Genomic DNA, 13,319 nt, shown 5'->3' on the forward strand with positions numbered 1-13,319 from the left:
AAAAGAAAAAAAAAAGTTGTGAGCATTTAAAAGAAAAGTAGAATATTTGTGAAAGGCCTTCTGTTCAGCGCATAAAATTATAGGCTTACAACTTTCTAAAATACTCTTTTGTTCAATGATTAATTCCGCCTCAACTGGTCCTGATTTGTTTTGCGCTTTGCAGAAAGGAGCGGAATAGTTTTGTGGCATGCGGAATACCACCAATGTGGAGAACAACTCGAAAAACAGGGAATTCCTGTCATATCTCAATGTACTGGTAATTAAGCTATGCTAACCACCATGCATTTAACCCCTACTTTGTCAGATGTGTAAAAGCAGAGTTATTCCTCCTGCCTCCGCCTTTTAAATACAATTATTTCAGTTTGTTTAAACATAACTTAGTTTTGTCCTCTTGGTGTATGTACAATAAGGAGAGATGAGGTGTGTTACTTGATTGTATCTGCTTGTCACACATGAGACGTTTACAGAGATTTCAGTACTGCTGCTTCCCCATACCAAAACATTAGTCACAGTGTGCAATCAAAGAGGAACTCACAACTTGTGCTAGAGTCATTTTAATATAATTATACATATTTGCCAGATCCAGGAAAAAAAAAAAAGAAAAAAAATGTCTATGCGTAATATATATTTATATAGATCTTTCTTCACATGTTCAAAGCATAAACGCCAATATTTTCTTAATTGCAATGCTCAAGGGTCATATATTAACCAAAGTCTTTACTGTATTAGGGGGTGAGGGGCGGATCTCTGTAATCAGCCAGTGTCCATGGTGATTTTTTTTTTATTCCAGTGTGCTTTTGATTCTGAATAAATGCAGAAAAGAAAAATAAAGTTTCATTGCAGTCCCTCGCTGGCACAGGCTGGCATTCTGCATGATAAAGAGAGGGATGGTGGGGGGGGGGGGGGAGAGAGAGACTCGCTCTGACTAGTGGTGGATCTTACTTATAATTATAACCTATTAAATCACAGCGGAACCCCTACTGGTGTGAAGTTCACAGTTGCATACAATACAGGAGATCACAGCTTTGAAGTCTAGCACAGATTAAAAAACACAGATTTACCATTTATATAAGACACACACTGATTGTCTTTTAAAAACTACATAATGACTCATTATAAACATTATTATTATTATTATTTTTTAAATAAAGTAGTGCATCTATGACAATCAGTAAGCACAATTCACTCAGCCTGGAAATGTTCAGTGCCATCTAGTAGTCATATGGCCGTTCCATGAGTTGGCTAACACTGGGCACCTGTCTGGGTGCAGATTGAACCCCGAGCTTGGAGAGAGTAGACTGCCTGAGCGAGAATGGTCTTCATATCAAACTTTTATCCAACACTTTCCTAAAACTATGGTGATCACGACTGTAGCGAGACGCAGGATAAATAGATGTCCTTTCTCCCCCCCCCCACGCCCCCAACATGAGAAGTTTACTGAGATCCTCTCCAGAACTTCGAGCAAGGGGTTTTGTGGACGAGAGTAAAATGCCTGGGTTTTTTTTTGTCTATTTTGTCTTCTTCGACCAAAACATGGCTAGATCTGGAATGTCAAATTGTGTTTGTCACAAAAAAAAAAAAAAAGGTCCCCACTTGCTAAAATGAGCTTCACAAAACCTGGAACTTCCAAGATGATGTCTGGTCTTTATAATCCAAGCAGTCAGCGTTGAAGTTTAGCTTCCAGGAGCCTGTTTGGTCTTTGTAATCCAAGCAATCAGCAGTGGAGTTGAAACCCAAGCTAGATGCTCCATAGGCTTGAGTGGACAGTGAAGCTGGAGACTGGTTAAGATGGCTGGCCACTGCGTTAGTGCCCATCGGGCTTAGTGTAGCTCCAGGTCCAGGGAGCTGATGATGCATAGGGGTCAAATAAGATCCACAGTCCATTCCTCCAAAATAAGACGTTGAGCCTGCATATCCTTGACTGTAGCCTGAAGCCTGGGTGTAGGTCATGGGGTAAGATCTCTGCATACACGAAGAGGATGTGGAGAGGGGATCAGACAGAGGAGAGATGGAGGCTGGGCTCCATATAGACACTGGAGCTGTGCTACTGGAGATGACTGGCACAGAGGTGCTGCAGGGAGGGGTGAACTGACCACTGGTGCCACTCTCTGAGCTGGCCTCCCTGGCAGGAGATGTCTTTTTCTTAGCAGGCCTCACTTTGTTCTGGCCTCCATTTTGCTGCTGCTGTTGTTGCTGGCGGCATTTTGCCCGACGATTTTTGAACCACACCTGAATTAAAAAAATAAATAAATTGAATAAATAAATAATTAAATAAAGGCACACACATGAATTAAATATCAGAGGGACATGCAAACCTTGCTCATAGCCAGGCAGCCTACAAGTAGCCTAAATGCCATGGTTGTGGAGGCGGCACATTTCTCTTTCAAGACAAAATTTTAGGATTTTTTCAAAACAAAACAGCGAATAATTGGAATTAATGTGCCAGGCACCGGGATCCATCGTTATAAGGATCGGCAGAAGGAAGCATTTAGTAAATAGGAGACAGTGGCAGGGATAGGGAACGACCCTTACCTGTACTCTGGACTCCGGCAGATTAATCTTTAAAGCCACCTCTTCTCGCATGAAGATATCAGGGTAACGAGTTTTGGCAAAAAGGGCTTCAAGTACATCAAGTTGGGCCCTGGTGAACGTTGTTCGTTCTCTCCTTTGCTTTCTGGGGGTAGCTAAAAACATAGCTATTGATCATTGGTTTGGTCTTATCGGCCAACAGGAATTATAAAGCATTCAGATCAAATCCGATTAAAATTCTGCTTTGTTTGTCCGTAATCCAACATGTAATTTTACAACAATAAAAAACAAATCAAATAATATCGAACAAACAACTTCACACATTAGTCTGCTGTTTAGCATCTGTTGGGTGTATAATAAATATGACCTAAATTACTTTAAATGAATCAGCACCACAAACACAACTCGAATTGCACAAGTTAATTTACATATCTGTATATATTTCAAATCTAAATTATATTTAGATTTTATTATAATTCACCTTAAACGTGCCTGGAGAAGTCCTTACAAGCAATACATTATGGGACAGCCTACAATACACAACTTCATGTATATATTTAGCTTAATGGAGTAGGCAAAATGACCATTTATATTTAAATGTGATTATATTTGTTATAACAAAAAAAAAATACAACAGAAATATCCATGAAAATGTTACCCAACCCTGAGCCCAGGATACCAATTACTGTGGAAGCGTAAATCTGCTATAATAACATAAGAAAGCCTCCTACACAGCTAGCTTATAAGGTTTAGCTAAAGCATCACTTACCAGGATATCCCACGGACGGATGCAGCAAATCCATCCCAGAGGTAGTGAGGCTGAGCCCATTTACTGCATAAGGTGGTTGCTTAAGATAAGACATCATGCTAAAATTTTGGCGTGGAGCACAAATGGCAAAGCAGTCCGGAATCGTGGTGGCAATTTACGGTGGAGTATGGACCCACTGCACAGTCTTCCTTCAGGTCAAGTTACTACAAGGCAATAGAAATTCGTTGATTAACCGAGAGTGCTGGGGGCAGGTCCTGTACCTACGGTGGCTTGTTAGTGTGTGAGGTTCAGTAGTCAATTGCTCATGCTCTTAAAGGACTCCTAGACCCCCAGCTGCCCTGTGGACTAAGGGGATGCTGACTAGATAAACGTGTCCCAAAAAAAAAAACTTACACCCCATGCACACAACACGCCTTCCAGTGAGACAGAATGCAAGCGTAGAATTGCGCGCAGCGCGCACCCAAAGTCTTTCCATTTGCATAAGACCCATTAGCTAGCACTACCTAATTGTCTCAAACAGAACTTGATTGGGGCCATTTGCAGAGACAAAAGACTCCCTGGCTAAATAAATGATGGGGGAAACAAAGCCTTTCTGGTGAGAAACAAAGACACAATTCAGGAAACCAATCTCTGCCCAGTCTGCTGACTATTAGGAAACGCATTCATTTAAATTATCCCCGTGCATTTTTGTTACACGCACTAGTTGGGGTTTTGGACGGTTTGTATGTGAATTAGGAACTTTGTAATACACATCTCTGACTTTAACAGGGATCATTCCACGTCCCAAGTCCAATCGTTAATTTTCACCTAATTAGTACTTCTCCTAATTAGATTTAGAGGTAAGTAACATTGTTTTTTTTGTGTCTTAAAAAAAAACAGTTGATTATATGTGTAAAAGACAAAGTTAAACAAGCAACTCTTTAAATTCCAATTAAAAAACAATCATGGATGGCAGACAAGGATCCACATTCCTATCCTGGATGTGAGATACAAGTTAATATCATTATATCCTCTCAGCTCCCAAAATAAACAACGTCTATTTCTCCAGCTAGCACCTTGTAGTAATAAACATTTGTTGCGCCAAAAAAGTGCTACTTTTTAGCGCAACAAATGTTTATTACTATTTATTTCAAGAGTTTACAAATTATTCAGTGTTAACACAAAACTCCAGGTGTACTGAAGAGGGGAACAACCAGGTTACTGAAGCCATATTTATGCCTTAGGATGTTTAAATATTAAAATACCTTACTTTAAAGATAATTGTTTCAAGGAATTCCCCAAAAACTATTAATTTGACAGTCCACGTGTAAAATATAAACTTGGATTGACAAAACTGACAAATTACTGTCAATTTCAGTCTTACAATGAATTCACAATGTTCTGAATTTCTAAACCATATTTAATATAAAAAATAAGATTTTCCAGGAGCGAATTTAAGGTGGATTTAAATGTTCCACTCCTTATATATGAACATGAAAAAAAGTTATTTCGTTATTGCAGCATTTTATTCTAGATAATAGTTATAGCGCTTTACAATATTGCATATTAAAATGAGTTCATTGTCTAATCTGGTAACCATAGCAATTTAAAAGTAAGTGCTTCAGGCAATTAATTAGGGTATAGGTAGGCCTTAGTTAAACTAATAACTTTCAATAACAAAATCAAACTACTTATTCAAGGCGTGGATTAAAATAAGTGGTATGGATAAACTGCTAGGAAAACATAATTGCTGCATACCTTTCAGTCTAACTTTTAGAATGTTTGTATATAGTTGTGGATTTGATATCCAGGTACACAGTCCTACTAATTGAAACAAACACTGACCTAAGCTGCCAATCCTTTGTGCTCAATTCACAATTTAGTTAGTCTATTGTTCTGTGAGTCTTTGCTGGGGAGTCTTTCTCCCATCTCCCCTTCTATAACTTCAGTAAACGGCTCTATAAGAGCAATCTGTCGCTATCTCCCCCTAACCAGTTGCTCTGCACCCGCTCAATAATAATTACCTCGCCCAAGAATTAATTATAATAAATGTTTTCTTGATAAATTAACGAGATAATCTAAGTGGCACAAGTTCCCCTAATTACAGGACGCCATGCACAGCTCTGCGGAGTATTTGTGCCGATTAATTTTCTGCATGATAGCCGTGAAACAAAACACATATAAACTAACGTGCTGTTTATAAAAAGAACAAAAAAAGTTAAAAAACAAAAGCATAAAACCTGTCTACACTACAAGACTGGGGCCTTAGAGAATTACTTTTTAGGAAGTTTGAGAAAGTGACATAATTATTCTGTCATTGTTTTATGCTAACTGTGCTTCTAATTACTGTCAATAAGTATAATGCAGTCTTTAATTGGTATCGTTGTGATGTTATTTTTACATTAAATTGTAGCTGTTTTTAATATACTTATTAAATTGTCTTTATTGTCAACCTTGCTCTAACGCACACTTATGCTAATATGCTCTGTGGCAACTTTTAATTACACCGATGGCTAAAATACCCCTAAGACAACAAGTGCCATATGTTATATTGAGCACAAACCTATCATATACGCTTTAAGTGCAGTATAGTTGATAAAAAAAATCAATTCGTTTCCATTGGAAATGGATGTAGCCACTTTAATTGTTACTATGTGGGTGACAAAGTTTTGCAATAAATATTTATGAATTAAAATGGATACAGTGCGATCCTATTTGTGTGGTATTTTTTATAATTGCAGTTGTTTTTGTCTTATCTTTGCCTCTCTTTACTGTTTTGATCAAACTATAAACAATAAACAGCGTTTCCATTCCATGTTTTTTATATTGTACATTTTTGTAATGTCAAAATAATTGTTTTGCTAACATACAGTAACATAGTAGCGTTCGCTGTGTAATTATTTGTTGTTTAATTAACTTCTAGCATCTGCTCTCGCCTGTAACATCTGTCGGTAGAACACACAGACACAGACACAGAATCACATGTATAAATCTTTGTTGTAATAATTCAAACGCGGTTTTTCTGGGGTAACGGCAGAGGATGGGATGATCCAGAACATAACTATCCCTGCACATTGCAAAGACACTGGTGACTGCAGCCTTTGAACAAATGTATGTTGTTCTCAACGTCTTTCCTCCCACAACCTTATTGATCCGAGCCTGGGAAGAAATCTGTTTGTCAATAACTGAGAGGCCAGTTTGAATGCATTTTTTTATTCTTCACCAAAATAATCGGGTAGTCCACATGAGCAGGTCCTGTTGACCTAAGTATTATTATCTTTTTTTCTCTTATGTTGATCTTGTAAAAGAATAACCCCCCCCCCCCTCCCCTCAAATCACCCTGAAAAGGAGAGAGGGAGAGATAAAGGGGGATGAAACTCTCCGCCTCCTCAATTATCTGGTTAACACTGTTTGTGTATTCCTGAATGAAGACACACATTTTAGTTTAGCACAGGAAAAAAAAGTGAATGAGTTACATTATCTTATAATATATATATTCTGAGGCACTTTTGTAGATGGTGCATAATGCAATGTTTGACCCTAATGATAAATCCAGACAGCTATTGACTGTATACAGATTCTAGCCCTGTACTAGGTTCCTAATGATTCTGAAACTGGTTCTTTGTTAATTAAGCTAAAATCACAACACAGTACAGTTTATGTTCCCAGAACGGAAGTATCCTTCACAAAAAGAATCGTTCTAAATAGAATATAACAATGATAACACTGACAATTTATTAAGAGCAGTTATAATAAGATATAACAAACAAAAAAAAGCAAAAACACTTACCTATCACATGTATATAAAACGATTCTGACAGATACCGGGACTTTGCTCTGAAACAAAATCGAAATAAGTTGGTTATATGGGTAAAAAAAAAAAAACTGTCTCTTCACCCTTCCTGGGAGGACTATGAGCAAACTAGAAGCTTAAAGATGTGATATCCCTCTTCAGCCACATACAAAGGGGCAGCAGGAGGAGGATCTTGTGCTGGGCTTGTAAAATACTAGAGACTTGCTCAGAGCTCAGGGTCTGTCCCTCTCTTGTGAACATTTGCTGAGACGGCGCCTCACTGGCAACTTTTTGACGCAAACTCTCCAGCCAATGGTAGAAGGGACGTGATTGACACTTCTAAGCCAGAGAGAAAAAAAAAATAATAAAAAAAGCTACACACAACAGGGGGAGGGAAACAGGCCACTGCCGCTCCAGAAGGACAATCAAGCAACAAATAACAGCTCCAATGATACATCCAATATCCAATATATCCAATGCGGGCATTTAAGCGACTACTGATAATGTATGTGTTTCTGTACATGCATACATGTTTTATACACACAAACACACACATATATGTGTACATACATACATACATACATACATACACAAACTCATTTATGATTCGTTTTTCTTATATAGAAAAATATGCATAAACAAAATCATGCACTGACAATCATTACACACACACACACGTAAGTATATATATTATATGTACACACACACACTGTATAGGGAACATATGTGAACTAGTATGTGGAAGGGTTAATGTATTTGGCAGGAGTTTGATCTGCTGCCAGAAAATGTTAGGATCAGACAGTAACTGCACCTAGAGATGAATGTATGAGCACCAGCTAGTGAGCTATGTGATCCTGGGCACCATACTGAATATTGGGCTAGGGCTGTGGCAGATGGTAGCGCAAAGTCATATGTCGTGCAGGATATAGAATGCAGTGTGCAGAACGCATAGTGTAACACATACACTAGACGTCTTGTTGATTAATAAAATATTTTTTTATTAGACGGTGGGAGTGCTGCAGCCTTGAAAGGGTTGCACTGGGTTCTGGGGTTTTGGGGCTGTACACCTGTCAACCACAGACTTAACCCACACAGATCAGACTTCTGTTACAGCAAACACAGTTCTGAAATAGATCCTTGTTTAAATCTCCCCAATTTAGGAGACAACAATATTTGTATTGCCACTATACATTATGCATGTCATTGCCAGTCATATATTTGGGGGTGCCCCCAAATCATTTTGAAAAGCTGGCATAGGTGCCTACCAATAGTACCACACCGTCATATAGATGCTGGGTTCCAGAGGCTTTATTGTAAATATCAGTCACCCAGTGCCCAACTCCCCACACAATCAGTCCACCCACAGTAACCAGCACAGGTGTCTGATTGTAAGAGTTGGGAATATTACTTGTCACTGGTATTACAAGTCACCAAAGGCTTAGTACATTATACTGTATATTAGCTACCAGTGGTAAAACCATAACATTCAGCTAATAATTATTTGTACCAGGACATGGTAAATAAAAAGTATGTAATCAGGGGCTCTACAAATAATTAATACCAGCACTTTTATATTGCATATAACCATTTATATTGTATTACAGACACTATATACATGAAATTTAAAATATTATTAGCAGATTCATTATGAATGGAAAATTAGCATTTTTTTTTTTTTTTACAATATTACAATATCGCTTTAACCAAATTGGGCATGTTGCAGGCACATATGAGACGCAGAACCGTCGTGGAATTGTATAGCTATGGGAATATTCTGTCTAACACAACATGACAGCTCTGGATTTGGGATCAGCCAGTATGTACTTGGTGATAGAGGAGGGTGCAAATCAGTAACTCTCCTCTGTCCCCCCAGCTTAATAACTTTTTTATAATCGTGCGGTCAATAAAACATGTAGGAATGGACAGTTGCTTAAATAAACAAGGCTCTCTTTAAAATTCTCATCCACTTCAGATGTCTGAAAGTAAGACTGCCATGATTTTGTCACGGTTTAGTAAATATACCCCTTTAAGAGGCTTTTATAAATCCCTGTACACACCTTCAGCCAGATTTGAATATAGATTTTGGGTTTAAAACCCAGAAGCTTGGAACACTGGTTTATCACAGAGAATTCTCCCTTTGCAGAGCTCCTTGTGCTACTCCAGGGATCCTAAGATCTGACCGAGGGGATCAACAGTCCCTCTGCAGGAATTTTGTCCTGACATTCGTTTTGGGGTTCCAGCCATTTCCACAACACATGGAACAGACACATGGCGATAATTTGCTGTGCACCTCTTCTTACAAGCCTGTAGCCTCCACTATGTCTGTTTTATGAATAATGTAGAACTATTGGACGAGAGCTGAAGGGACCAGACTGTGGTGGGGAGATGATTTGTGTGGGTCTAACTCCACAAAGGCTGTAAGTGACATTCATTACCAAAAACTCCTAGCTTTGCTTGCTAACATGGTTTCACTCCTTGGGTAAAGCATGTATCTATTATAGCCTGGCATGAAATATCTCATGCAGTGTGCCCATCATGGTACAACAGGATTCGGCGCTATATATTCCTCTATTGGTGCTGGTGGGCGGGGCTGTTGTTTAAGTTCATTTTATTTATTTATTTTTACCAATAAATTGATTCTTAATGATTTGCAATATAATAACAATGACATTTTGAAAAATATTTTTATCCATTTATCAATGTCATAGTTTAGCAAAGCTAAGCTGACATTAGTTTTAAACTCAAACTACTTACATCAGTAGATTTCAAAAGAATAATTCTAAAATATAAAAATAGCAATACAAAAAGAAAAGCATGTTATTTACATCAGTGGATATTATAGCGATTCAGAAAATAGCTGGTATTTGATTTGTGCAGTTTTCACAGGGTTGTAATTGTAATATTCAGCGCGCGAGAAATGTGACTAATCTAAGTCGAATAATATAATGTTTATAACATAGGTCGAATGCGTAATATGACCAGTGCATGTATATTATCAGTCCAACACACACAACTTTCTTGTGGCTCACAATAAGCACACTTCAAATCGGAAACTTTGGAGAGATCGCTGGTTAAATCGATAAAATCTTGAGCCAATATGCAAACTTTTTTTTATCGAAAATTGCCATAAACAATATAGATACTGATTGCAGTGTAATGGCTGCTTTATCCATACTGAATGCAGTGGCATATTTCATTGCCAGAAGCCCATTTTAGATGTGAACCCGCGCAATTCTGTATGGAAACATTACTTCCCTATAATAATATAGTTTATAATACGACAGGTTAGCGCTGTCTATTATTCTAACACAGACACAGGCTCAGAGATGCAAAGCAGACAGCACTGGCTAGGACTCCGGAATCCTGGCTGCTAAATTCTATGTTGGACAACAGTGAGATCTGTTTATAATCCTGCCTACGAAACACTACATTGACATGTAGATGTGCCACTATTATACCATTGTGTGTCTGCTAAAAAAGTCCGGAAAATATATACATTATGCATTATTTCAGACTGAAGCCACACAATAAGGTGTGACGTGGTATGTGTGTATGTGTGCGTGTGTATATATATATATCCGGAAAATATATACATTATGCATTATTTCAGACTGAAGCCACACAATAAGGTGTGACGTGGTGGTATGTGTGTGTACATATATATATATATATATATATATATATATATTTATATATTTATATCATATCTCCTATCTTTAATAGAAAAAATGGCTGGGGGCTCAGCTCATCTCTTAATTGAATTGGGGGCAATCATCTTAATGGTGTAGTTGAAGAGAAGATTACATAGTTTATTTAAACACAAAGATAATTAATATGAGAAGCCGTCTGGTGCTATTAACGGTAATAAAACACATCACTGTCAGCATAAAGTGGCAGAGGCTTCATGACAAGGATACTCCAGCACACTGACAACTACTGTGGTGATCTAACATCATTCTAAAAACCAGTAATGTTTCGTTTGTAGCTACAAAGCAGCATCAATAAATGGTCAGCACAAACTTTCTCTCGTGTGTGTGGGAGTGTATCTGGCAGCAGAGATATATATATATATATATATATATATATATATATATATAGTTCCCTTTATTCGACCTCGAAAAGCATCCACAATAGTACATCTAGATAAAAGCAAAATCTGCTCCGGTAAACCTCAGAGGACACGGTATTAGCAATAGCATCTTACATCACCTGCCCAGCTTACTGTAATTAAAGTATACTTCTTTTTTTTTTTTTTTACAAATATATAATAATAATAATAATAATAATAATAATAATAATAATTAATTCTTAATATGTAATGGTTCCACAGCCCTTATATACGGTGTCTACCTAATAGGCAAAGCTAATTGTTAGCTGTGAAGACATCAACTTACAGTGGAGTTTGGTCTGTTTGGAAAAAGAGGTTTGTCTCCCAGTATGAGGCAGGAGAAACCTATTCCTGGATATGCTTTTATAACATTTTTTTTAAACAAACCAGCAGGTAGAAATCTCCTTTGCTAGGATCAGCCTGAATGCTGCACACAGAGCAAGGAACCCACCTAACCATTCAATGACTCTATTCTGCAGGCTGAAATTGCTTCTCACAGCCCAAACTGGTACACCAGGGAGAGGGCCCGTCACGTGATCACAGGGTCTCAGAGCGGCCCCCGACTCTGCTCCGGGCTGATCGTCTTATTTCATGAAAATTGCTTTATTTTTATTATTAAAGACACTGTAAGATTCAGCCACCCTGATACTATCATTATTTACTAATGCAGCTATAACATCTGACACCAGGGTTCAGTATACCAGGGCGCCCAAGTAATGCTTTGCTACTCTCATGCGGGTTCTTATTTTGGGGTCACTGAGCCCAGGGGTGGGCTGGAGGAAAGTTCAGCTGGTGCATTGCATTTCCTTACACTGCCCTGGGAAATGGGATGATTTGCTTTCCATGATTCAAAACCGATTGTCTTGCAGCCTGAATGGGGAAGATACAGGGGATGGGATAAGTATGATGGGGTATTTCAGAGGTCTATCATGCAGTTGAATTTACAAAGCATTAAAACACTACTATAGGATCTGCCTCAGGACGAGGGCTGCTGCACTGAGATACAGGGAGCTGCTGATTCCATGTGATAGTATGTAACCAGAGAACCTGCTGCACTACATCTGGGAAGGAGGTAATTACACTGTACACTTATTACACTGTGGCTTCTAGAAGTGATTCTAACCCCAACCCCCCTCAGCTACAGGACAGGCTTCAATGTACCCTGGGATAAGAACAGGTGATTGTAACTTTAGTGATTTATAATGAGTCACACATGTCTTGTGAGGGGATACAACATTAATTGGACAGGAAAAGGGGTGTAACATAAACCCTCCAAAAACCTCTGACATGAATGAAAGCGATAGGATGGATCTTGTGTGGCTTCATTTTGAATATGAGACATATCCACAAAGAAGATATCAATTAGCACTGATATTAGTGTTTTTTTCCTGTAAATCTTCCATGAGACATGTGGGTTATAGCCAGGACCTTGGCGTATATTTACTGAGATGCGGGTTTTTAGAAGTGGTTTTGTTGCTCATAGCAACCAATCAGATTCTACTTAACATTTATCTAGCACCTTCTAGAAGGTAATAGCTAGAATCTGATTGGTTGCTATGGGCAACAAAACCACTTCTAAAAACCTGCACCTCAGTAAATATACCCCAAGGTACTGGCTATAACCCACATGTCTCATGGAAGATTTGCAGGAAAAAAACACTAATATCAGTGCTAATTGATATCTTCTTTGTGGATATGTCTCATATTCAAAATGAAGCCACAAAAGATCCATCCTATCGCTTTCATCCATGTCAGAGGTTTTTGGAGGGTTTATGTTACACCCCTTTAAATATACCCCCTTGTATGTTTTGTTGTTGTTTGCATCCATATGTTCTGGTATTCTATTAGTGCAGTGCGTATTGCTCTTCTTTGCTATATTAGGATCTTAATTCATCCAACTTTTGCGCCACCTCCCCCCCCCAAAAAATACAAAAAAATCCACATCCCCATGAAAAAGAGAATGCTTCACTATCATTATAACGTAAAATAAACCTTAAACAAATAATCTCTAATGCATGGTACTTTACCTGTTTCAGTCAGCAGAAAAACATCTGCAGAAGCTTTTTTTTTAAAGCCTTTTAATTTTTATTTCTAAATTCTGTCATATAATTAAGGTCATAGAATGGAAGCTCTCACGAGCA

At 38.1% G+C, this 13,319-nt stretch overlaps 2 protein-coding genes across 3 annotated transcripts in view; one reads left to right on the forward strand and one right to left on the reverse strand.

Moving 5' to 3' along the window:
- Positions 1–554: 554 nt before the first annotated feature.
- OTX2 (orthodenticle homeobox 2) lies at positions 555–11,498 on the reverse strand. 2 transcript variants are annotated; one of them, XM_088461589.1, is made up of 5 exons: positions 11,465–11,498; positions 7,068–7,114; positions 3,299–3,501; positions 2,533–2,696; positions 555–2,229 (listed from the first exon to the last, which is right to left on the reverse strand). In XM_088461589.1, exons 3-5 carry the CDS (start codon positions 3,393–3,395, stop codon positions 1,609–1,611), a joined length of 882 nt encoding a protein of 293 aa, XP_088317715.1. In that variant the 5' UTR covers positions 3,396–3,501; positions 7,068–7,114; positions 11,465–11,498; the 3' UTR covers positions 555–1,608. The 2 variants fall into 2 exon arrangements, with proteins under 2 accessions (XP_088317715.1, XP_088317716.1); XM_088461590.1 differs by lacking the exon at positions 11,465–11,498 and having other exon boundaries at positions 2,533–2,684; positions 7,068–7,333.
- LOC148453871 (KRAB domain-containing protein 2-like) overlaps positions 9,224–13,319 on the forward strand; it is a 62,498-nt gene continuing 58,402 nt past the window's right edge. The window contains exon 1 of the mRNA XM_088461588.1: positions 9,224–9,487. The gene's annotated coding sequence lies outside the window, so the exon portion shown is untranslated. The remainder of the gene's footprint in view (positions 9,488–13,319) is intronic.

The sequence above is a fragment of the Taudactylus pleione genome, unplaced genomic scaffold (genome assembly GCF_031769625.1).
Source record: "Taudactylus pleione unplaced genomic scaffold, aTauple2 ptg001075l, whole genome shotgun sequence".
NCBI lineage: Eukaryota > Metazoa > Chordata > Amphibia > Anura > Myobatrachidae > Taudactylus > Taudactylus pleione.

Bases quoted from the DNA above. Each gene is read 5' to 3' on its own strand.
- OTX2 (XM_088461589.1), bottom strand. From the start codon at position 3,395: ATGATGTCTTATCTTAAGCAACCACCTTATGCAGTAAATGGGCTCAGC. The intron at 2,697-3,298 runs GTAAGTGATGCT...AATGATCAATAG, and splicing joins TCCGTCCGTGGGATATCCTG to CTATGTTTTTAGCTACCCCC. The intron at 2,230-2,532 runs GTAAGGGTCGTT...TTTTTAATTCAG, and splicing joins TGCCGGAGTCCAGAGTACAG to GTGTGGTTCAAAAATCGTCG.